Consider the following 24,215-nt stretch of genomic DNA (forward strand, 5'->3'; position numbering starts at 1 on the left):
AAATAAACAGACGAATTCAAGATTACCATCTTTTTTATTGATCTTAATAGGTTTAGCGTCACACGAAAATTGAGAACAATCAACGAAAATTAAGCAAAAAAAAGAATTCACTTTTCAATCTAAACTTTGTTGTCGTATACGTACTTTGGTTTCATGGCCTACTACGGCCAAGATGCTTGCTATCCCTGTATGATGTCGTGATTAAAGTATGCTATGAAACCAATGTACGTAAATGATAAAAAAGGTTAGATGTAAAAAATATGTTAATTGACGAGTTAATTGCTTGAAATCGTTTTTTCCTTTACAAAAAGATAGGCTTTTTCCACTGTTTCCAAGGTCAAGGGGCCAATTTTAAACCTTACATTTCCCGAAGGAAAACGACAGTGCTATTTTCCTTATCGAGTCGCAAAAAAACGAAGAAACGCTACTCGTTAAAGTTAACGAAACGAACAACGAAACGATTGAGAAATCGGAAAAAAATATTTACGATAACGATAACGAACCCAAAAAAGCACAACGTTGCATCAATAAATCCAGCGATTTGTTTACAGCTAAAGGTAAAACTTTGTTCCAAATGGATACGAGTTTTCCATCGATATTTACTTTCGGATGATGCCAGATATCATGGTTTTTTAAGATTAAAGGTCCTGTGTCCAAGACATTAGCTCATCAGCGATTGAAATTTGACTCATATTCCACTCGCGGACTTGGGGGAGACTCAGAAGTCAACCTGACGCTGCGAGACGTAAGGGCAGGTTGCAACCCCCCTCTTTCTTTTCTCTCTGCAGTCTAATTGAATGAAACATCAGCGGAACTCTTAGCTATGCGACGACAATAAAGGCTGCGTCGGGGGACTCGCAAGCTTTTTATTTCGACTTTTTTCTCAGGAGCAGAGAGCTACCAGCAGAGCAAGTTAGCAGGAGCTCCATCAAATCTTTTCTTTTTCAAAAACCTAGAAACGGAGATACGTGATACTTAATCAGGATCTTAATGGTTCGGAATCGAAACGGCCTGATCATCACGTTTTTTTTGGTAGGCACGTTTATTTATATTTGGAGCGAAACGCAAGATTTTTTCTTCTTTTCGATTCCCAAATAAAAAGTAGATGATCAATGAGTCGGACAGTTTTGGTGATGAATAAAGTAGAAAAAAGGATGATGACGATGATTGCGTAATGGTGTTATTCTGATTTGTGATTCGATGATAACAGGATCGCAGGGGTAAAAGTTCGGTAAGAGCGTAAAAGTTCATATGATTTTCAAGATGATGTATTATAATTTAAATAATCTGTGTATTTGGGAAGCCCGAGAAATAGGACCGGTCGAAATAGACCCCGATGGAATAGGCCCGTCAAAAAGGACCCAGAAAATAGGCCCACTTTTTAAGAAATTTTAAAGCGGTCCTATTTCTCTGTAAAAGTGGTCTAACTGATTAGAGGGGGGGGGGACTGCGCATCTGCAACCTATAGGAGAGGGACACTCACGTATTACTCATCACTCCTTTTGATTTGGGCATCAAAATCAACCCATCCTCCTGTAAACTCTCTACTAACGACCTCATTATCACATCATCCCTATTTGCTCTCAACTCTCAAAAACATTGTTCAATTCTCAAACTCTTAACACCGACCCAATCCACCAGCCCTCGAGACCTCCAACCTTGATATTCGACAAAGCCAGCTAGCTCCAGTGGAACAAAGACCTCGAAGACTCACTCTCTTCTAAATCCTTCCAAGAAATATCCGACCTAAAACCATACCAAAATTCACAGACTCAATCCAATGTAGCAGCAAAAAGCTTTTCCGCCTATCCCAAACCACCATAGCCCCAAATCCCCTAAAGAACTCCGCCGCCCCTGGTGGAATATCGAATGCCAGGAAACTGTAGCGTGGTGTGATGATTCGTGCCTCAAGAAACACTAACACTTAACTACAATAAGAAAACACAAACACTGAGTATAGTTGTAATAAAGATACTTATATTTGATGCTGTTTAGGGATACACTGCTAGGACGACTCTGCCGGGAAGAGACAGAGCGTCGGTTTTTATACACTTTTGCAAGATTGCACCATCACTGCAGAAGTGAGGCCCAAGTACATTTAAGTTGCACCATCACCAGGATGTGGTGGTGCAAGAAGAGAAAGATGTTAGTTGGATGGCGGTAGCATCAAGGCTGAAGGTTTCCGACTTGATATTAAAGCTGACGGCTCCCGCCTTGATACGAAAGGCAAAAAAACGAGAAGGAATGGCGCAAAAACCCTCTATCGCCCGAAAAAAAGGTGAACTAACTGAACGAGAGTGAAACTTTTTTAAAAATTTTTTATACGTGACCAGCTGAAACCTGTATTCCAGATGCGATCATCCGTGACGATGTAGTGTTGGATACACCAAGACGCTTTGCTCATAATCTGATATCCGCTACTGATCAGAAGCTATATACACTTCTTATGCAAAGCCGAAAGGCATACTGCAGCCGGCCTCAGTGCTAAGTCAAGCTGAAGGGCGCAACCTAGCCCTTCTGCTGTCATACGGCAGTTCCTGCCATATGTTTACTGCCACAATTATGATATCTCCGGGCCTTGTTCTTGCTCAATACTGGACCCAACCTCCCTCTCTATTCTTGACTCTATCAGCTCCCTTCTCCTCAATTCATGTAAAATAGATTATCAGGTCAAACGTTTGGAACGTATGGAATGATGAGTGGCCCTCATTGCCAACATTAATAACTGCGTCAAAATAAAAAACGCCTTCTCCATCATCTCCAAATCTTCAAACACACCCTCTCTTAAATCCCTTTCCACCCTTTTCTATGTATAAATCAACCTAAGTTCAAGACTTTCCACCTCCATCGAAGTAATTAATGCTGAAACTAGGACCAAAGCTCTATCCAATAGGAGAGATTGGCAATCCTCAAAATATCTCGTCCAGTTGAACACAAAATATCTGAAAGGTCCCTGTTCAATTCAACCGAAACCTGGCCAATAAGATGTCAGAATGAAAATGAAGTACGCCAAAATAAAACTAAATGGCATTTCTCTGTTTTGCTATCCATAAGGAATAAAAGGCCTACCAAAATCTCCGCCTATAACCTGGTCCCTTCCCTTCATCGCCAAATGGTTCCCCCTAGATAAACACCAAGAAAAATCAAACTCCTCAGCAGTTGCGTCTACTTTCAATTCCCCTCTCATCACTATGCCCACCTGACGTTGTCGCATATGATGGCTCCGTCTCAAGAAATCCCCAGTCCTCATCTACAATCTTCTTCTCCACCATTAATCTGGCAGAATCATGTAAACTCACAACTGGATTTAGCATCTCCACAGTTGAACTACATGACATCCACTAAGCCCTAGCTGCAATCTACGCCTTCGACTTATTCCCCCAGAAATTCACATCTTCTCAGATTATCCAGTGCAGTCATTAAAGCCCTATCATTTACCAACCTACCAAGTAACCAATGCATAACCGATGTAAGAAACCTACTAAAATGCCTTTCCTCTAGCGAATCAAGACCGACAATCTACCAGCCACTCCAGCAGCGCCGTAAATGATACTGTGGGTATGCTAGCAACAGATGATGCTCTTTCCCCCTCAGGCAACAAAATCAACAACAAACTTGACAAGGGCAAAATTACGTCAATCCCTGAACACCCCCCCCCCTAAAGAAAAAGCCTCACCAACTTGCCGATTAGCAAAAAACCCTGCGTCCAGATGAAGTCCAAACCTGGAGTCATCCCGTGGCACAGCTCAAAGGATCGCGCCACATCGGCTTGCCTTCATAGACTCCGCAATAACCATATCTTTCTCAACTCTTTTGCCCACCGTATTTACACAGAAGCAAACCTTAGCTGTCAACACGTTTACCCTGCCAAAGAAAATCCCAACCAGCAAGTCCTAATTGATTGAACATTCTATACTCTACACTGTAAAAAATCTCGCAATTCTTTCAACTCAAAAATCTCCCCCTTAATATCACCACACTCTTGATCCTTGACCCGAATATTCGTAAGATCTCGGTTCAAAATCGCAATTCAAAATAAACAAGCTCCTCTTCTCCTTCCTCATCAACACCGGTCTACGTTTCACAGCATAAACCCTCTCCAATCCCGCCCAACACTTAAACGCAATGAACGGGAAAGGATTTCAAAGATGCCTACGAACACCACTGGATAATAACGGACATCAACCATTTGTTTCGATTGTTAGACTTCAATCAGTCAAGACGGGGTGGAATATACAACATTCACTTCTTGCTGTAACAAATTGGAAAGAATATTCCGTAACTTACCCACAAAAAAGCAATTCCAATTTTCCAAAATTGAGTTTATTCCAAACCGAAACCCAACTTCCACTTCCAACTCAATTAACACCAATTGGAAATCGATCCATCCATTACAAAGATTTGATCTGAACAAACAATAATTAGCAATATCCATGATCTCGTCACCAAACCACACAATCTTTCAACAATTTTTCTTAGCCAACTAATTTCTTAATCTTTCCCTTTACTGCTCCCTCTACAACCACCAATTTCCTCGGGGTTAAAAACCCAACAACCAATTCAACACAATTCCGCATCCAGTCCAAAGAAAGTTATCCAGTAACCACAAGCAATCAATTCCACCGCCAGCTGTCGATTTATCCACACTATAATAAACTATAATAAAAACGTTGCCAAAAGATTTTATTTCACAAAATAACGAGATTTTACTAAATTAGAATTTTTTGTAAGAGTGAAAAGGGAGTCCCTAATTTGCGCACCCTCACTCTATTTTGCCCACAATAACATGCACAACTTACTTAATGTGCGCGCATTTCAAACTTGCTCGTACCCAAGTACTTCATGTTTTTTTTCCTTTTCTTCGTTGTTGGGAAGAAAATTTCCGCTAGTCCGTGGACTGCATGAAACCGTTTTTAGTGCAAATATTGTTTTTCAAAGGCAGAATGATAAGTGATGGATTAAAATAATCCACAACGGAGAAAACCATTGGTTAGTCATGGTTTAGACTGCAGGTAAGAAAACTGTCAAAATTTGTGATTGTTTGGTTGGGGTTCCAAACAACCATGTCCTTGGTTGTATTTCGTCTTAAGTGAGACCGTCTGCAAAACGTTTTGCGCGTACCAAAAAAAGTGGTCCCAAACACAGATATGGGCATTACTGTGGAATGTTTGCGTCGCAAATCCTGTTTCATTAGCGTGCAAATTTAACCCATCCCATCTAATATACTTTACAATATTAAAAAATGCGTAAACATTTTCAAGCATGTTAAAAAAAACGATATTGAGCCATTTCCCCAAAGAAATCGAGAACAATTTGACGGAACTTTGCGAATGAATCTAAAACCCAAAATTGGTGACGAAAATGGGAATCTAATAGGAAATGATCCAATGTGGGAAATAACAAGAGTGGTTCCGTCAATGCGAAACTTGGCCAGAAAAAAAACGCGGGGAGTGAAATGGCTGTTAAGCAGCACAGGCTTTGTCTTCCGCAAAGGGCCAGCCGGGCTGAGGCTACTGTTGAGATTTTTTAATTCGTGACATGACAATTTATCTCTTTCTATTGGCTAGGTGAACTACATTTATATTACAAACATCTATAAACGTATGGGCATTTGCACGGATTAAATGTTCGCGATTTCCCTTACAAACGAATTCATTTTATCCTGTTCTTATTCTGACATTTCTTTTTTTTTAAGTTTGAGGAAGATTATTAGTGATTATAAAGAAGGCATCACATCTATTCAAACAAGGAACTCTGCCGAAAGAGGAAATATTGACGAATTTCTCGATAGCTATTCTATCGCAAAACGGCCCCCAGCACACCACCTTCGTCCCACTCACCCCAACCACCTCCCACCCAGGACGGTGTGAAGACAACTTTTTCCAACGGTTCGATGCTGTTTTCGGGGTTTTCAGTCGATTTCTTTTCAGAAGGAGGCGCTGTTTCTCTCGGAGAGTTAAGGAAAATATTTTTTAGAAATCTCTACAAAGGTTCTTCAAAAATTGTTGTACGTTTTGTGGGGATTTTACTTTCGGTATGCGATTTGCGGGCGTCTTGTAGGGAAATTATTTGATTAGCAGTGGGGGCCGCGCCCCGCCTGTACCTAAGTCACCCTTGCTGGCAAATGAAAAGTCGTGATAAAGGATAAAAAACACGGATATCACCGAACACGAAGGCTTGAAACGAAAAAAAAACACCTAAACACCGTGAACGATGGAACCTATCGGGAAACCTATCGGATTAGTCCAGTAGATCATAATTAGCCAAACTCATAATCATTCCAATTCAATTTTCTCTGAACAAGAAACTTGATGGTTAAAATCGCCACATTCGATTCGCACTACCTTAGTGGATTCAAAATCAACTGGAATGAATATGAATTCAAAAGCAGCAGTTTCCCGATAGGGATTCCATCCCAATTCGATGAAAGCGACCCCAAAACTCACTCACCGTCAACCGATAAGACTCAAAGTTATAGGGAAAACGTTGAAAATCAAGGTTGTTTTCGAAGAATTACGAATTCGACGAACGACGATAGGCTATCATATGTATTTTCAAAGATCATGGAGTAAGAACAATTGTAAACAAGAACAGTGTAAGCGCGTACTAAACAAAGGAGTAGAGCGAGCTTATTCCTTTGTTCTTACTCAATGATCTTTGAAAATACATACCCGCACCTGCTTCTCCAAGCTGCGTTGCCAGATAAAACACCTAAATATTCAACTATCTCCCAAAATTTACGTGGCAATGTTGCACTCCCTCATTTATTAGCTGCCTTCTCTCACCCCCAAATTCAATACCCGTCTTCCTTTTTTCTAGAAACGGCAGAACACGTCACGCTCTCCCATCGACAGGAGGATTTCTCTCGCTCTCTGTCGTCTATCCGAGAGGAGATTTTGAGGAAAGAGATTCCGCGGGGACATTCAACGACAAAATTCTTTTAGAACGCCTAAGAATAGGTTCTGCAACGGGATTGATGGTTAATGATGAATGGTGTTTTTGACGGCGCCTTTTTAAGAGCCACATCGCAAAGTGGATTCATCTTCTCTTGATCCTCAGTCTAAGTGTCTTCTGGATGCAATTTTTCAAAATGCCTTTTTACATTACATTTGTAATCACATACAATAAAACACCAATTATTCGGTGATGGACATTGAAATCTATGAAAATAAAAAAAATTATGTATTGGAATGGTGATAAAGGATATCGGATCCTTTACATTTTATACTGTGCTTTTCGGTACTCCTTCATTTCCATTTTCCCTTTGAGACCTTTCGGAAATGTCACGTCGCCTTTCTCCCCTTCCAAATTCTCAATGTCACAACGTACTTAAATTGTATTCATTTTCTCCTTTACGGATGTTTATTATGATTGAAATAGTCCTGATAATGTCGATAACACCCTGTGTCATGGTGAAGGATCGGTTGCTCCTTCACCATTTATTAAAAAAGGCGCGACTTTTCCTTAAATTTCAACAAATAAAGCACCATGGCCAAAATTTACAGCACTGCACAGACATGCGCTTATGAAAACCGGTCTCAGTGCAATCTTTCTTTAGATTCAGGTAAATACAGCTGCGACAAAATATTATTAATGTGTTTTTTTACACAAGTGTTGGGCTTTTTCCAACAACTGATGTGGCGCAAATAATGAAGGAAACTCACGATGAAAAAAAATTGCGATACGCCTGGTTAGAATGCCACGATAAATCTGGTGTTGAGATAAGGAAATTTTACAAACCTTACATAGACTTCAGCAACGAAATCGCCAGAATAACAAGTTCTGACGTTAAATTTGCACGACAGAGAATAGCCAAACGAATTAACAACCGTTCACGCATGTACTCAACCGGAAGGAAGGACTTATAAACAAACAGAAGATACACGCAAAAATTCTATTTCAGCAACGTTGCAATTAGTTTTTATCAGAAATAGAAAGTAGTTGAAGAGGACGAAATATACATTTCGGTACATACGCGGAACAAGGTCAAACTTTGGGAAGGGGGGATACGAATTTTCATTTTATTGCATATCAACAAGTTGGATAGTTGGCTAAACTGAACTGCTATTGGCGGGTGCTTCCAGGCTTGCAGGTGGCGCAACCAGCACCAGGTGGATCAGCTTCTTCTTCGGGACGCCAAGCGGTGATTTTGAGGACTACGGAATTCAGTAAAATTGGTTCTGGATGCTGAAAAAAAATAAAAACAATTAATAAAAAGTAAAATTGGCAAAATAGAAAAAAACTTACATGTAAAGCAGCGAGAACGGCATCCCTTGAGTAAAATGTGATTGCCACGGAGCGGATCAATCCGGCGTTTGGGTTTTCTCCTACCTCCATCACCTTGCCGAAAACCGAAAATTTTTCCTTAAAAAAAATTAATTTTTGCAATTATCTAAAAAAAATAGAAACTACCTTAATGGCCTCAAGGGGCACACCCACTCCAATATTTTTCACATACAGACGAAGGGAAGGATCTCGCTTTACAACCTCCTTTAGTTCCTTTAGCTCGTCCTCTACATCTTTCTTCTGGAGGTTCTTCAGTCGGAGGTGCTTTTCTAACGCAGCCGTGATTTTCCTTATGACTTCCTGATCCTCTTTGGTCAAAACACTGAGATCAGTCTTCGCTTCTTGGGGGAAGGTTCCATTTCGTGTTGTCCAAGTGCGTCAACCCGAGAGACTGAAGCTGGTAAGATGGGGCACTGCATTTATACGCCGCAGCGTCCTAGGGTTAGGGAAGCTACTCCTCTCTGAGAGGGCCAGTATTGGCTACTGGAATTGGTTACTGGAATTGGCTACCAGTTGTGGTAACCAATTGGCCACTGGAATCGGCTAGGGCCAGGATTGGCTACTGGAATTGGCTACCAATTGTGGTAGCCAATTCCGGCAGCCAAATCTGGTAGTTCAGTATGGCTACGGCCAATATTGGCTACTGAAATTGGCTACCAATTCTGGTAGCCAATTCCGGCAGCCAAATCTGGTAGCCAATTCCAGTAGTCAATTCTGGCCCTCTGCATGAACGAACATGAAAAAAATTGCGACACGCCTGGTTAGAATGCCACGATAAATCTGGTGTTGAGATAAGGAAATTTTACAAACCTTACGTAGACTTCAGCAACGAAATCGCCAGAATAACAAGTTCTGACGTTAAATTTGCATGACAGAGAATAGCCAAACGAATTAACAACCGTTCACGCATGTACTCAACCGGAAGGAAGGGCTTATAAACAAACAGAAGATACACGCAAAAATTCTATTTCAGCAACGTTGCAATTAGTATTTCTCAGAAATAGAAAGTAGTTGAAGAGGACGAAATATACATTTCGGTACATACGCGGAACAAGGCCAAACTTTGGGAAGGGGGGATACGAATTTTCATTTTATTGCATATCAACAAGTTGGATAGTTGGCTAAACTGAACTGCTATTGGCGGGTGCTTCCAGGCTTGCAGGTGGCGCCACCAGCACCAGGTGGGTCAGCTTCTTCTTCGGGACGCCAAGCGGTGATTTTGAGGACTACGGAATTCAGTAAAATTGGTTCTGGATGCTGAAAAAAAATTAAAACAATTAATAAAAAGTAAAATTGGCAAAATAGAAAAAACTTACATGTAAAGCAGCGAGAACGGCATCCCTTGAGTAAAATGTGATTGTCAATGAGCGGATCAATCCGGCGTTTGGGTTTTCTCCTACCTCCATCACCTTGCCGAAAACCGAAAATTTTTCCTTAAAAAAAATTAATTTTTGCAATTATCTAAATAAAATAGAAACTACCTTAATGGCCTCGAGGGGCACACCCACTCCAATATTTTTCACATACAGACGAAGGGAAGGATCTCGCTTTACAACCTCCTTTAGTTCCTTTAGCTCGTCCTCTACATCTTTCTTCTGAAGGTTCTTCAGTCGGAGGTGCTTTTCTAACGCAGTCGTGATTTTCCTTATGACTTCCTGATCCTCTTTGGTCAAAACACTGAGATCAGTCTTCGCTTCTTGGGGGAAGGTTCCATTTCGTGTTGTCCAAGTGCGTCAACCCGAGAGACTGAAGCTGGTAAGATGGGGCACTGCATTTATACGCCGCAGCGTTCTAGGGTTAGGGAAGCTACTCATCCCCGTCAAGCCGTGGATCTAATGAATCGTTGGGCCCCAATCGACCCGGAAGATGCCCTGGAATTGCTGGGACCAAATTTCACGTATTCAACGGTGCGAAAGTACGCCGTCTCTCGGCTGTCGCATGCTCCCGATGAGGTATCAAAGGATCAGTCCGTCATCCGTGGGATTCGTCAATTTCCATTCGTTTTTTACCTTAATTTGTTTAACTTTTCCAATGTCGTCCAATCTTTTTTGTTGAAAAACCATTGACGTAAGTGCGGAAGTAGGTATATAAGTAGGCATAATACTTGTTCTATGGTAACTAGAGTTTCTCCATCTACCGGTAAAATTTATTCATAATTGCAGATTATAGTCCCTTTTGAAATTTAATCCTGAAACGTATATGGTTTGCCGGTCCGTTGGCATTGCCCGGGCGCGTGTATGGTTATATGGGGTGATGCTAGACGGCCGGATATAGATCGATAGAAGAGGAGACTAGACTTACTGCCGACTATATTATACATGCCAAGGCGGAATCACATGAAATGATCAATTGATTATGGTCCGTTGATTATGGAGCACACACTAGTAGTATAACTGCTCCAGTTAAAAATGCGCCGGTATCAGCAGGCTTGGCCTTAATCAAATTCCGCTGCAGTAATCAACACACGTCCGTCTCTATGTACTCCCAAAAAATAGAATTCTCGAAATGCCACGCAATTTCCAGGTCTCTCTACACGATTCGTTTTTTAATTATTATCTCGACGTGTTTTTTTCCGTTTTGCGTCCGAACCCTTTTCTACTACGGTATATCTAACGCAATAATGGCACTCGGCAAAAGTGTTTGCGTGTTTGTGTTTTCGCAGCTCTATAGCTACGTGGCTGCGATCACGCATTCCTGCGGCTGATTGCGTCACTCCGCTGATGACTTCTCGATTCGAATAATATTCAGTGATCGTGAGGGCGCGTTGCCTTGGCCAATCAAAGTTGGAATCTCACCAAAGAAGACGAAGAAAGAAGACGACGACGACAGTGCGGAGAACTTTTGTTTATGATAACTACACATAGACGCGTCGTTCAATTGATTATGCATTATCCTTATGCGGTAGACGGGGGCGAGATATGGCGCTTTCGTCAACCTGTGTTACCTGTGACGAAAAAACCTTTTTTTTCTCTTCTCTTAAAAACAAAACCCACACGTCCAATATATACTTATGGCCAGCACACGGTGTACAAGCACAAATAAGAATCTTTGCAAATCAGCAGCCGGACTTGTGCTGCTGTTGCGATTGACAAAGGGGCTACCGAAACGGCCATCACCCATTGTCGAATTTCAATTGTCTCTCTGGCTTTTATCCATCGCTCGCCATGTGACTACTGTTTGATGACTGTCTTCATTTTAAGAAAGCTGCTGCTGCTGCTGCTGCTGCACAAAAGCAATTGTCTTATTTTGCCAGCACCCAAAGCTCCGCATGACTCCCGGACTAACTTCGTCCGGGGAGAACTTATAGTCTTAAGAGAGCTGCTGCTGCTGTTGAGAACCTGCTGCTGAACGCGCTGTCGATCCATTGGCGATTGATGCGTACCCAAAAATTGGCCAAGAAAGATAACCGTAAAAAAGGCCAGCAAACCACAAACAAATCCATCGAGATCCTTTATCTGATTGAAACATACAAACAACCACGTCGTTTCCAATGAATTTTTCTTTTTCGTTTCTTTCTTTTTGCCATTTTTTCTTTTTCTTTTCGCGCTCGGTTCGATTCGTCGACATATTTGCGTAGTAGAGCGCGAGAGAAGCGATTGGATATGGCGAAAGCGAAAAATCATAAGCGAAGGAAACTGAGGGAAAAGGGCGGGGGACCAAGATTGCCGGTATAAAGACTGGCGGGACTAGAGCCGTTGGGTTCATTTTTCAGTCAATCAGCAAACGGGGCAACTATTCGAGAGCTAAGAAGAAAATAGCAGCAGACTCACGACTGATATTACACCATGTGCCAGATTGTCAGTGACAACCAGGGGGGTGACGTCGACGATTTGCCCATCACGTCACTGCCAATTCGCCGTTTTCCCCGTCGGCCTAACTTCGTCATTGGCAGTTCCAAGGATATCAGCGCTCTGTCCGGTGATGAACAAAATCTCTTTCCCGACCGGCCGCAGGAGCCGACTCGGTTCACCCACCTCCTCCGCCGCCGCCGTCCGTCCAGCAGCAGTTTTCAACGACCAGCAGCGAAGATGAGGAGCATTCTTGCGTCATCTGCTCCCAATTCATCAAGGAGGAGGCCAGTACCGGCAAACAAGAGCCGCAAAACGGAAAACGCCGAAGTCACGCTGGAAAACGTTTTCAAGTATGTCACCGGTTTGATCGACTCATTGTTAGATTTTAATAAAAATAATTAATTCATTTGCTCAGGGTACTCCGGCGCTCGACTCAACCGGCCCGTTTGCTCATCTTGTCGGCCGTCATAGCCTTGGCTATGCTATTTTACCCTCGTAGTAAATCGAGCTTGGTTGTAATCCAACCGACGGCCGACTCTACACTGTGGCCGCTTCTCTATCTCTCCTCATTCAGCATCTTGTTCGGCGCCCAAATGTGGATGACATTCATTTCAGGTACTATACCCACCGCTTATTATTTTCATCCGCAAGATTCATTTTTAGTATTTCGCTTACATAATAACTAAGTGTGAAATGTTTGGCGCTGGTTGCACCGTGTTATTTGGCTTGTTACGACTGTTATATAACGACCGTATACCAGTTTGCACTAGCGGTTATTTTTCGCGCTAACTCAGCGTGTCGTTAGGAGAAATGCTGATTTTGCCATACACCTAGGTGGTTCACATTCAGGGCAGTTCCGGGAAATTTGGTTGTTGTTGTTGTCGCCCCTTCTCCTTTTGTCCTTCGTCCAACACTTTTCTCCACCTCGCCCTATATGCAAATGTTACCCAAACCTTCCCCTTGAGTATTTTTTTTATAATGAAATAACCTTCACAGCTAGCTGTTTGCGTTCAATCTCATATTATCCCAACTAAAATACGTTTGGTTGTATTTAGTCAAAGTCACGACCCTCTGGCAATAATTTCTGATTGTTACGACATGTCTGGGTACGGTTGTTGTTATAGGCCTGGTTCTGCTCTTCATTCTGCCGCGTCACACGTTTGCCTGCGTCCAGAGCGCTCTCTTACCGAAGTACATGATTCTCAACGGAGTGACTGGGCTGGCCGTCCTCATTAGTTTCGTCCAGACCAAGAAATTCTGGTCGTCACAAGAAAATTACCAGGTCAATATTGATTTGTTTTTCTCATTTCTTTTTTCCTATTTCTTTCCATCTCCTTGTTTTTCTGCCTAGTCAAAAAAGAAACGAATTATAAGCTTTTCTCTTTCACCAGGTTGTGGGCTTGATTGTCAACTGCTTGTGCCCGCTGATTGCCCGCATCATCGTCGTGCCGAGTTTGCTTGAGCGCATTCGAGCCAAAGTGATTCTGGAGCGGGCCGCCGGACACGGGCCGGAAGCCGGGCCGAGGCTGCCGTCGACGACGGACGCCCTGCTCAAACAGTGCCCCACTTACAGCCGAACGTGCCAACGTTTTCGCCAGCTCCACGCCATCGTGGCCGTCTTCAACATCGTCACGCTCGCCTGTAACGCCTTCCACTTGTACTATCTCGCCTCTAAAATCTCTTTCCATCACTAACAACTCGATTTTAACCAAATTTAAACCAAAAGAGAAACAAAACATAACAAAATAAGCTTTAGCTAAAATTGACAACACACACGTTTTCTTCTCGACTTTTTTTCGTCACGAAAAAGCTTGCAGCCAAGTCTAAGGTGTCATATATGGACATTATTTATGCAACAATTTCTCACCCCAAAGATGTTTTGTAGTTTTCTGTATTCGTACGTGTGACATTAAACACAAGCGGCAGAGAAAATGAGAAAAAAAGGAAAATTTATTTAAAGTTTATAATAACAATTTTTATCATTGAGGACAAGTGAATTATAATAATAAATTTAAAAAAGGCTTAGTTTTCTGCTTCATTTTCGACGTCGTCTTCGTGAGCAGGTGGGTTGAGGAGAACCTCGGGAGCCGCCACTCGGGCGTACTCGTCATTGTCGATCGATTTGCAAAAGTGGATGGCGTAGCTGAGCTTCTCGCGCAGAACGGCTTTGCAAGAGTAACGCGGCATCTTGAGCAGAAAGAAGCACGTGTAGCTCTCTGGCAGGAAGTAATCGGCCGGATTATACTTGTCCAGAACCTGTAGATTAAAAAACAGAATTAAGTTAAAGATGAATTTTGAACATCATCTATTTAAAGAAGTTCCAATTATATTATGACAGCAGTTTTTGATTAATTCACAATTAATCACCCCACAAGTTTTTACCTGGAGTACGAAATCCCGGCCTCGAAAGTCCGCCAACGTCCTCGGTAAACTTCTAGAGTAAGTTTTGATCAAATCAGTTATATTTTGAATTACGTGATTAAAAGGAACCAAAACACGTACGTTCTGCCCCAGAAGAAACGGAGGAAAAGGGATCGCTTCACGTGGCTATACTCTTCCATGACTTCCCAGAACCAGCGGACGAGGGCGCAGTGAGGCTCGATTCCCTTGTAGGTGGTCACCGATTTGAGCAGGGCCAGCGGAATTTCCGGTGATCCGCACACCATGGCTTCCAGCTTGGCTCCAGTGAACAGGGAGAGCAGAGGCAAGGGCACGACCAGACTGAGCCCCTGGCGGACGGCCCGCACGTGCGGGTCGAATTCGTGGAGCCGAAAATGCAAGGCCAGCTTGGAGGTAGAGATCGCGATTGTCGCGGGTGATGCGCCGGTGCGTGTGAGGTGAAAGGGCCACTTCGTGCCCCGTAGCTGAACTCGTCGAGAAGGGCAAATCCGGTTGACTCAGTGTCATATCGCCGTCGGCGTCTTTGCAGTCGCGAATGTGGCAGAGTGCCGGCCAATAGTGTCGATCGATTTCATTCAGATCAATCAAGCTCAGAGGTAAACCAACCTTTTAATAAAAACATCATTGGGGATTTTTAGATGGACAAACAAAAAAGTTTAACGAAGAAAATTACCAGGGCCTTCCAGGTAGGTTCGGCGAGATTGAGACTTAACGGCGAGCCAGTGTGGATGGCGATTCCCATCAAAACGCCCAGGAATTGAAACATTTTCAGGTTCTGCGCAGTGCTGGCACTCGGGTTCAAAATGAAGCAATCCCGATTGGTTCCCGCTTCTTCACGACCGCTTGGAGTCAGAATCAAGAGTGGCAAGCTTCCGTTTTGCAATTCTTCGCCCATTTCGGCGATACTTTCACTGTGCATCCGCAATTCAAAATAACAATTTAGTCTATCAATTTTGGATGGTGTCCAGTAAAGTCAAAATGTTTTACCTGTATCCGCCTCCGCAGTCGTCGACGCTTTCTCCTGCGGATTAAAATCATTTGATACTAACGGACTTCCTATTTTGGAACAACTTTGAAAGGATCAAAAAGAGAAGTTTAATACCGACGAATTTGACTTTCCACGTCCTGTGGGGCAACATGAGGACGTCGTAAGTCAGCAGAGAAAGTTTGTTGGCCATCTGAGCAAAGACAGTGGAATTTGGACCCGCGTTGCCTGACGTTCCAGTGGCCCGCGATCGTCTGAGGGCAATTCGATTCAGTTCCGTGTTGGCGATCTCGAATCATCGTTGCCTGTACAACCGGACATTTTAAAATACAAATTCAATAAAACATTAATAAAGATAAATTGAATTTTAACTGATAAACTACTCCATTTCTGTTGGAAAATAAAAATTATATTTATTACTTTGCGAAAAGCGGCTTCTTTGGCGGACGCCATGAGAATGCCTCTCAGTCTATCGTGGTTTCCGCAAAGCACTCCTTCCGTTTCTTCCAGCACATTTCCATCCATGTCTTGGCAGTTGACCGTTCCCAGCGGTAGCATCCGTAATATCGGGCACACGATTTCGGCAAAATGATGCAGCAATAGCAAACTAAGCAACAACGACAAGTATTTACTCCGGATCGAAATTAGATTTGTTTCCCCCCTTCCGGCGAATTACTTACCGATTACGAAGCGCGAGTATTTGGATATCTTTCAACAGATCATATTGCAAGGGTATACTGGTTGGCAGGCGGCTGCTTCCAGCAACTGGCGTCGAACATCCTTTGCAGGTGCTCCAGGCAACAGTATGCGCTGAACCGCAACTAACTCGATTAATTTTCTTGTTCTAATTAGAAAAAAAGAATACAGAAATAGATTTGAAATGTTTTCAAAGATTATCAAATTCAATCTGCTAATGTAACATGATTGCATCTGCCATTCGACTTTTGAAAGGAAATGATTACCTGTAAAGCAGCCACCAGTCGAGGCTTTTGAATGTCAGTAGTAGTTCCGTCCCCTAGTTGACCTTCGTCGTTATCGCCCCATGTGCAGACCTTGAGGAAAATAATGAAATTTTTTTTATTCGAGAACATGGATACTATAGCGTCGCAACCACAGCTACTAGCATGAACAGAAAAAACAAACAACAACAACATACCTCGCCAAACTCTGAACCGATTGCAAAAGAAATTATCAGCGCCACATCACTCCCGAAAAAGCTGTATACAATGATCATCCGTGATGTTATGACGACCAACTACTCCGGACCGGCTGATATTATCGCAGACCTCAACAGCGTTGACGGTAATCGCTGCCTTAAAGGTCATGTGACCAGAGCCAATGTAATTTTCACCAACAAAAGGATCGGGAAATCTCTGGTCAAGCTCCTGATCGACAGTCGTGACGCCAGAGATGAAGCTTTATCCCGTGGGCGAATCTATTCAAAAACTGGAGCTTCCTACGCTACCGTGGCAGTCAACCCTGAACGCGAAATCCGTCGTTGCTACAACTACTGCCGCTACGGACATCTTGCCTCAAAATGCCGCAGTAAACTACGATGTGAAAGGTGTGCCATGAACCACCCGACCCACGAATGCTGCTCCGAAACTCTACGGTGCTGCAACTGTAACGGTAATCATATTTCGGGATGCCGATCCTGCCCAGAACAACAACGAGAGCTAAGGCGGTACGAACAACTCTTCTGTTAATCATGTCCCAAAAAAATAATTCAACTCAATAATCAACTTTCTCCTGTCTCCAAATTAACAATCGTCATTGAATGGCTGTTTCCGCCTCTCTAGCCCAACTTACGACTGAAAAATTACAACATTATATGTGTACACGAACCATATGCCTCCTTCTCATGTTAACCTCCACCCTACGCCAAGTCCAAAAATATCAAATGTCCCACCTGGCTATAAATGTTACCACAACTTAAACACCGATCACGCCTACGGCGCTCTTAGTTTTGCTCAAGCCTCTCTAAATGCCCACCTCTGCCTTAAATTGTCAGCAAAAAATGTCTCTGCTATCGAATTTATACGCAACTCCGTATCCATTTACGTCATATCTGCCTATATCTAAGACCGACAATTAAAAACCCTGACGAAACTTTATACGCCCTCTGCAATCTCCTGAAAAACTACGCCCAAACCACCATTTTCTATGTTGACACTAATGCAAAGAACAAACTTTGGGGCAGCTCCCAAACCGACTCCAAAGGCCGTGGAGTGCGCTATCACAGCTAAAAAAAAATTAAATATCCTAGACAGAGACCCCGACGAATGTGAATTCACCCCTGTAGATACTTCCTTCATTGATATTATACGCCTGCCGGCAACAAAATAGCAAAAGCTTTCGCCTGCCACTTTTGTAAACCCGCTCTACCCTCCTCCGACTGCCATACACCCCAAACTGAAAAAACGACGATATTCTATCTCACCCCACTTGTCCACTCTCCTCCAATCACTATGTACGAGCTAGAGTCCGCCATCTCCACCCTATAACTCACAAATTCCGTCGGAATCGACCAACTGTCATCTTCGTTAATTCTTGCAACCCACCCATATTATATTCACATTCTTCTTGAGACACTTACGTTTCCCTTCATCCTGGATAATCGCTTATATCACCATAATTCTGAAACCAAACAAATCCAACCATGAGCTACTCACCACCCACATTGTATCCTAACTAATTTGTTTATTTTTATTTTTTTTTCTCCTTTTTTTTACGTTTTGTTCTACTCCAAACATGCCCTTCAATGTATCCTAGCCACCTCTAAGCCATAGTATTCTCTTTGATGTTCTTTGCTTAATAATCCTTGTAATACAAAGAGGCAACTATCAATTTTGATAACGCCTCTGCAATACAAGAAAAAAAAAATACCTCGCCCTGGTCGGTGCAAACAACACAATGCAATGCCCCTATTTGGAAATAGATGAGAAGACGAGTGAGTATAAAATTAGAATGCTGACGACTTTTGGTTTCATTACCCGTTGAGATGGATATCACTTTCTTTCCCTGAAGGATCATCACTTTTTAGGTCGACAGACGTGCTCGTCGACTCCGTGTCCCAGACGGTGGTAGTCGCCTTTACCCCAAGTGTAAACCGATCCATTATTGCTGAGGGCCACCGAAAATTGGCTTTCACATTCCACTTTTATGATGCCCAGACCTATTGACATTTCGAAAAGAAAAACAAACAACATTGGATGGTGCAAGTATTTCGTGGAAAAAATTAAACCAAGCACGTCGTCACTTACCCGATAAACTTTCGATCTTGGTCGGAATTTTGCAACCGTCCGATCCGCCTTTAAAAAATAAAAACCGAATATGTTATTAAGTGATAACAATAATTCATCGTATTACACAAATAAACCTTGCGATCTTAACGCGGGAGAAGCTATTTCAGGTTTACGCAAATGTCTTGCACTAGGTCATAGAAAGTAGCGCAATGAATTTAATATTAATTTAAGCGCTCAAAGATGTCAAGAAAATTAGTTTTCCTTCAAAACTAAACTAAAGTCTGACATGCAAAAAGGACTTGTGTCACGCGAAAACTTGTCATTTTAAATGAAATGGGAGGCAAGGAACTATAGAGAGAAGGATATGGTTTCATTGATTGCCTCACGGAATATTTCAACTAGAAATCCAATCTCTACTCCGTTGTGATCCTGCATTCTACGTAAACTTATTTGGTCCGACTCGCATGTTCAATGCTAATTCCCTTCTCTCAACACCAGCGTCAAAAGAGATACATTCAATCGCCAATACAAATGAATTTGAAGAAACTTTGTGCACCGACCTCGACCCAGCTTTCCATAGTCGCCATCTCCCCACGACCATAGATTTCCACCTTCTTCATTGGTGATTGCACAAGTTTGAGTATCTCCAGATCCACAAGCGACATCCGTTACGCGATAACCTAAACAAACAAACAATAAGGATCAAGTCAAAACAATTCGCAACTGGGAAAAACACAAAAGAGCACAGGTAAGCTATTTTTTGCTCGGCCATTACCTAATAAAGCTTCGACTAGTTTGGGCTTCAGTTGGTCATCCGAATCTCCGTGACCGAGTCGACCATAGCGACCTTTGCCCCAAGTGTACAATTCACCCAAGGCGGTGATGGCTGCACTGTGGACACCGCCACAAGCGACGTCCACCACATCTTTGCCACGAAGTGATTCAATGATTCGGGGTCGATCACAGGGTCTGGCCAAACAACATCAAATCATTTTAATAAATTGAAAGATTTGAAATGAAAAATGATGAAAGAGATCCTTACAGCTTGTTTCCATGACCCAACTTGCCATCTTCTCCTTCACCCCAGCTGTAGACTTCACCTTCTGACGAGAGTGCAAGGCAATGCTTGCCTCCAGAGTTAACGGCCACTTATTCTTAACGAAAACGTGCTGCAGGGATTCCAAGAGTGACAGCACAGTCAAACTCTCTGCTACTCCAATGCCTAACCGACCACCAGCTCCATATCCTGACGATTAAAAATTTAATAAAATATCAATTTGATATTGAAAATTATTTCAGGTGATCAACCAGTGGCGTAGACTCTTCCGTCGGACGTAATGGCGAAAAGCGTTTGCTCGCCACCGGCCAGCTGGATGGGGCGGAGGACGGACAAGGCTTCACACACGGTCGGCACTTTGACTTTAGCCCCTTCGACACCACCAAGCTGCCCTCGATGATTGTGACCCCAACCGTAAATTTGACCTCCTCCGACGGCCGTCCAACTTCCACGTCGGGTAATGTTTGTTTGTTTTTTTCGAAATCTTATTGAAATAATCAACGATCGACTTTTACCCAATTACCGGGCGACTTCCGCAGGCTTTGCTCTCAGCCAATTCGGCGACGTCTTTACAGTCGAGCCAGTCGCATCAGGTGTCGGATTCGCCGCGACCTTCCTATATGCAATCGCCCAAGGTAGTGAGAGAAGCTGATTTTCTCTTGTCGTGTACTAGTTGAAATATGTCTGCTCCATTGTTTATTATTTTCGTCGGGCCAGACTCCTCCTGCCAGCGCCTTCTGCCGTGGTGTTTGTTAAACATTTTCAGCTCCCCTCGCTCCGCGTCAACAGCAAACGCAGCACTTCGGCCCCAAATCTAGGTTAAACAGAGAGAATCCTTCTCACTCACCGAATGACAATTTTTATTTTTCGTTGGCTTGCCTTTGTAGTCAGAAATATCCGTTCACCGAAAGCGAGTGATGTTTAGCAGTTCCAATTTTTTTTTCTCTCTCTTTTTTTTAAATTATTGTTGTCATTATACCATTTTTTATTCTGTCTGGCGCTTCTCAGCTTCCCAGTTAGTCAACGATGCTCGTTCCTCCGTAAAGCATGGCCGCTTGTGTTGTTGTTTTTGTTGTTTGCATGGTCGAATGCATGTTTGTGATTGTTTTCGTGCCTCAATCGCCAACCATGTCTTGATCACATCTATATTGATCGCTAATATCATTTTCTTAAAAAAAAAAATAACTCACAGCTGAAACGGAGCAAAAACGTCTTCAAGATGAGGCGGCCAGTTCGGCAGAACGGGATGATGTGATGGCCGAGTCATCGTTCAACAGTCCCACATCACCGCATTCACCATCGCTCAACAGCTTCTCAAAGCAGCCGCGTGGAAGTCTTAAGAAAATTTTCGATAAGTAAATACTCGATCAGCTAAAATTTGTTGGAACGTTCAAAGTTGCGATGAATTATTTATTTATTATTAATATTTATTTTATTGCTTTACTAAGATTAAAACGGGCTAATTCTGGCGCTCTTGAAGGTGATCCATCGACACCTCTCTCAACCGAAGATTTCCGTCGTGGGGGTACGCTTCGGGCAACAGCGGGCCACGTTTAGGCTGGAAAAATGGATCTCCAGGTCCAGCTGAAACCATCAAACCTATCCAGGAGTATGTTCGATGATTTTCCTTCGATTTTTATCTCGAGTCTTACTTTCTGATCATGACTTCACGAATCATTTAGATCTGAGCTTCCCTTCCCGCAGTGGTCCAGCGACGACATTGCTTCTTGGCTTCACGACATGGGCTTACACTTGTACGTGAGTGAAGTACAGCGCTGGGGTTGTCGTGGCCAACAATTGCTAGAAGTTCCAGTGACCGAGATCGAAAAGGAGTTGTCCATCAAACATCCGCTGCACAAGAAAAAGCTCATCCTTGCCCTAGAAGCGAAAGGCCGAGCTCAGGATCCTATGTCACTTGTACCAATCCTCCCGGGTACGAGAGATCTTGGTGGGGGTATCTTTCCAACTACTTTTCTTTATTCCGTGTCTTCCTTGAATAGATTTGCTGAAGCACGCCGGAAAATTGGACCATCAGTGGGCCGTTCGTTGGCTAGATGATATCGGCTTGCCACAGTACAAAGATGCGTTCCTCGAGTGTCGAGTGGATGGCCGAATGCTTCATTTGCTGTCGGTCGACGACCTTTGCACCCACCTAAAAGTGACGAACCTGCTTCACCTCATCTGCATCCGGCGTGGAATCCAAGTCTTGCGCTTGAACGATTACAACCCGAGTTGTTTGCAACGGCGTTCGGTTCCCGAAGATCCGGCTCATCCGACGCCCGGTCAAGTTGCTGTTTGGACGAATCACCGCGTCATGGAATGGCTCAGAGCTGTCGATTTGTCCGAGTACGCTCCAAACATGAGGGGATCCGGTATGACGTGGATGTTCTGGTATAAGCTTCTGTAAGAGTGATCTAACGATTTCTGCACTTTTGAAGGTGTCCATGGTGGTTTGTTGGTGCACGAGGCTCGCTTTAATGCCGAGCTGCTGGCCACGTTATTGTCAATTCCTCAGGGTAAGACGCTGCTACGTCGGCATTTGGCCACGCATTTTAATCAATTGGTCGGTCGGGAAGTGGTGCAAGCAAAACGTGAAATGGAATCTTCATCGGCCTATCCTCCTCTGACTCCTGTTGCCAAAGTCAAAGTCAGTTTGTTATTTATTCGTTTTTATCATTGAAAGTGTTTCTGTAATTTTTTGGGTTTCTTTTACTTTACAGATCATAAAGAAATCACAGTTCACGTTAAAACGCCGCAAGGGAAAACCGGACGAATTTGATTCTGATGATTGGGTTTGCCCACCTTTCGATTCGTCCGATCTAGATAATGACAAAACTTCTTCCCCAAAGGTAATCGGTCATTTGTAATTCTCACTACGGCACTAAACATAACTTGATTTTCAAATTTCATAATAGTCTCCTATGACCAAATCGACCGACTTGTGAAGGGCAGTCGATTGAATTTATCGTCTTGACAATACAAAAAAGAAGCAGTAGCTACAGCTGTAGCGAAAAATTTAAGCAGCTTTACTATAATCGATTAAGATTTTCATCCAGATCCTTTTGCATTAGCTAAAGAAGGATTTGTCGTATGTGGTCGCCTTCGAGGTGATGTCACTTTTTGGCTTGAAAAAGTAAAGCTGCGTTTCGTCCCAATTGTTCTTTAATATGGTCTCTCAATCTACGCAATCAATCAAATACAAAGAATACATTTTAAACAAACCTTTCACTTTGTTGCAACGTTACTCTCAAAATTAATTTTATCCAACATTCTAATTTTCTAAGATGTGTTGGCAGTAAAGAACTATAAAGATGAGGAATTTCTTTAATTTTGACATAATTTTCTAAAACGTCTATAGTACTAATTTAAAACTTTTTCTAATTAAATCCATTAGAAGTGATGCATTGATTTGTGTGTTTGTGCATGTATATATTTGTGTATTTATCTGGTTAAAATATCAAGTAAATATAACTTCAAAAAAAATCGCGGTCTTTTGTTTTACAATCGATTCCGAGCGCTAGATGGCTACGGGTCGCAAAAAGAAAAAGAGGAGCAGACAACTTTTTTTTTATTATTGCGGTAAAACGGATTGGCATAGCCGGCAGAGATAGGATAGAATAATTGTATTTCATTAATTCCTTTACTCTCTTTTGATGGATTTATTTGCGCTCTCCTCACACACACACGTCCACCTCACCTTGCAGAGTCTACGGGATATTACAGGCTACGGAAAATAAAGAGGGCGCAAAGAAAATAAGGAGAGCGCAAAAAAATCCATAAAAAGAAAAAAAAATGTGGAACTTGCCGCCAGGGGGGATTTGGGGAGGACAGTTTCCCATCTCTGAGTGTCAATGCCCGGCAGAAATCGTCGATCAAGTTTGCGACCGTTGATCAAGTTACCGGAATCATCAAGTGTACATCCTATCATCGAGTAACTGAGATCGCGGCGGCTGTGGAGCTATTGAGAGAAAGAGAGTGACGACTTTTTAAATTTGATTGGACGCTGAGGTAGATCCGTCACACATAATTTTACTTGATTGGCCACTAAGATAGAAACGGCTCACACAATATTTTAAATTGATTGGCCAATTACAAGCCAAACAAGGTGTTGGGGGGGGGGGAGAAGCATGTGTCCCCACTCAAAAATATATTTCAATCAAATGGCGGTAATCTTCTTTTCTTTGAGTTGTGTGAGAGCCTTTGGCCTACACGAGGCTTGACCTGATGGGACAATGGCTACCCCCTCAGGCTACTCTCTTGAGAATTTGCCAGAAATATTTTGGAGATAATGATGGGAAAGACAAATAAATGTCGTTTAAGGGCTCTAAAAGGAATTTTTTGCCTCAAACTCGCGTGACCTGTTTGTCAATCGTATGACCAAAGAATGCGAGAGAGAGAGAAGAATTTGGACTTTGAATGTGTTGGGCGGGTGAGACATGAAATTGCACTGA

General features: G+C 42.7%; 4 protein-coding genes and 1 long non-coding RNA gene across 5 annotated transcripts; 3 read left to right on the forward strand and 2 right to left on the reverse strand.

The window, feature by feature from the left end:
- Window positions 1-12,283: 12,283 nt before the first annotated feature.
- On the forward strand, window positions 12,284-13,792 carry LOC124320819 (transmembrane protein 205-like). The gene is made up of 4 exons (XM_046783718.1): window positions 12,284-12,427; window positions 12,493-12,692; window positions 13,202-13,359; window positions 13,469-13,792. Exons 1-4 carry the CDS (start codon window positions 12,315-12,317, stop codon window positions 13,769-13,771), a joined length of 774 nt encoding a protein of 257 aa, XP_046639674.1. The 5' UTR covers window positions 12,284-12,314; the 3' UTR covers window positions 13,772-13,792.
- A 92-nt stretch (window positions 13,793-13,884) lies between these two features.
- Window positions 13,885-15,761, reverse strand: LOC124320818 (E3 ubiquitin-protein ligase HERC2-like). The gene is given in 8 exon segments (XM_046783717.1): window positions 13,885-14,333; window positions 14,460-14,511; window positions 14,580-14,863; window positions 14,865-15,083; window positions 15,151-15,388; window positions 15,465-15,498; window positions 15,580-15,737; window positions 15,739-15,761. Coding segments are annotated over 8 exon segments (1,242 nt in total). The 3' UTR covers window positions 13,885-14,099.
- Window positions 15,762-15,829: 68 nt separating this feature from the next.
- On the reverse strand, window positions 15,830-18,522 carry LOC124322061 (E3 ubiquitin-protein ligase HERC2-like). The gene is made up of 6 exons (XM_046784261.1): window positions 18,456-18,522; window positions 18,349-18,386; window positions 16,425-16,514; window positions 16,143-16,306; window positions 15,883-16,069; window positions 15,830-15,841 (listed from the first exon to the last, which is right to left on the reverse strand). Exons 1-6 carry the CDS (start codon window positions 18,493-18,495, stop codon window positions 15,830-15,832), a joined length of 531 nt encoding a protein of 176 aa, XP_046640217.1. The 5' UTR covers window positions 18,496-18,522.
- Window positions 18,523-20,502: 1,980 nt separating this feature from the next.
- Window positions 20,503-21,281, forward strand: LOC124320822. Its single transcript, XR_006914046.1, has 3 exons — window positions 20,503-20,582; window positions 20,957-21,119; window positions 21,213-21,281. It is a non-coding gene; the product is annotated as an uncharacterized LOC124320822 (long non-coding RNA).
- A 6-nt stretch (window positions 21,282-21,287) lies between these two features.
- On the forward strand, window positions 21,288-22,743 carry LOC124322077 (liprin-beta-1-like; the record flags this gene model as incomplete). Its single annotated transcript, XM_046784262.1, has 6 exons — window positions 21,288-21,373; window positions 21,447-21,697; window positions 21,765-22,136; window positions 22,203-22,411; window positions 22,485-22,613; window positions 22,680-22,743. Coding segments are annotated over 6 exons (1,077 nt in total), but the record flags the coding sequence as incomplete, so codon positions are not given.
- Window positions 22,744-24,215: the final 1,472 nt, after the last annotated feature.

Source organism: Daphnia pulicaria, chromosome 1 (genome assembly GCF_021234035.1).
Source record: "Daphnia pulicaria isolate SC F1-1A chromosome 1, SC_F0-13Bv2, whole genome shotgun sequence".
In the NCBI taxonomy this organism is placed as follows: domain Eukaryota; kingdom Metazoa; phylum Arthropoda; class Branchiopoda; order Diplostraca; family Daphniidae; genus Daphnia; species Daphnia pulicaria.

Excerpts from the sequence above, each read along its gene's own strand:
- LOC124320819 (XM_046783718.1), top strand. The coding sequence starts at position 12,315 with ATGAGGAGCATTCTTGCGTCATCTGCTCCCAATTCATCAAGGAGGAGG. Across the intron at positions 12,428-12,492 it reads ACGCTGGAAAACGTTTTCAA|GGTACTCCGGCGCTCGACTC; the intron begins GTATGTCACCGG and ends TCATTTGCTCAG. Across the intron at positions 13,360-13,468 it reads CGTCACAAGAAAATTACCAG|GTTGTGGGCTTGATTGTCAA; the intron begins GTCAATATTGAT and ends CTCTTTCACCAG.
- LOC124322061 (XM_046784261.1), bottom strand. The coding sequence starts at position 18,495 with ATGATCCTTCAGGGAAAGAAAGTGATATCCATCTCAACGG. Across the intron at positions 18,387-18,455 it reads AGTGATATCCATCTCAACGG|GGGCATTGCATTGTGTTGTT; the intron begins GTAATGAAACCA and ends ATTTCCAAATAG. Across the intron at positions 16,515-18,348 it reads TTTGCACCGACCAGGGCGAG|GTCTGCACATGGGGCGATAA; the intron begins GTATTTTTTTTT and ends ATTTTCCTCAAG.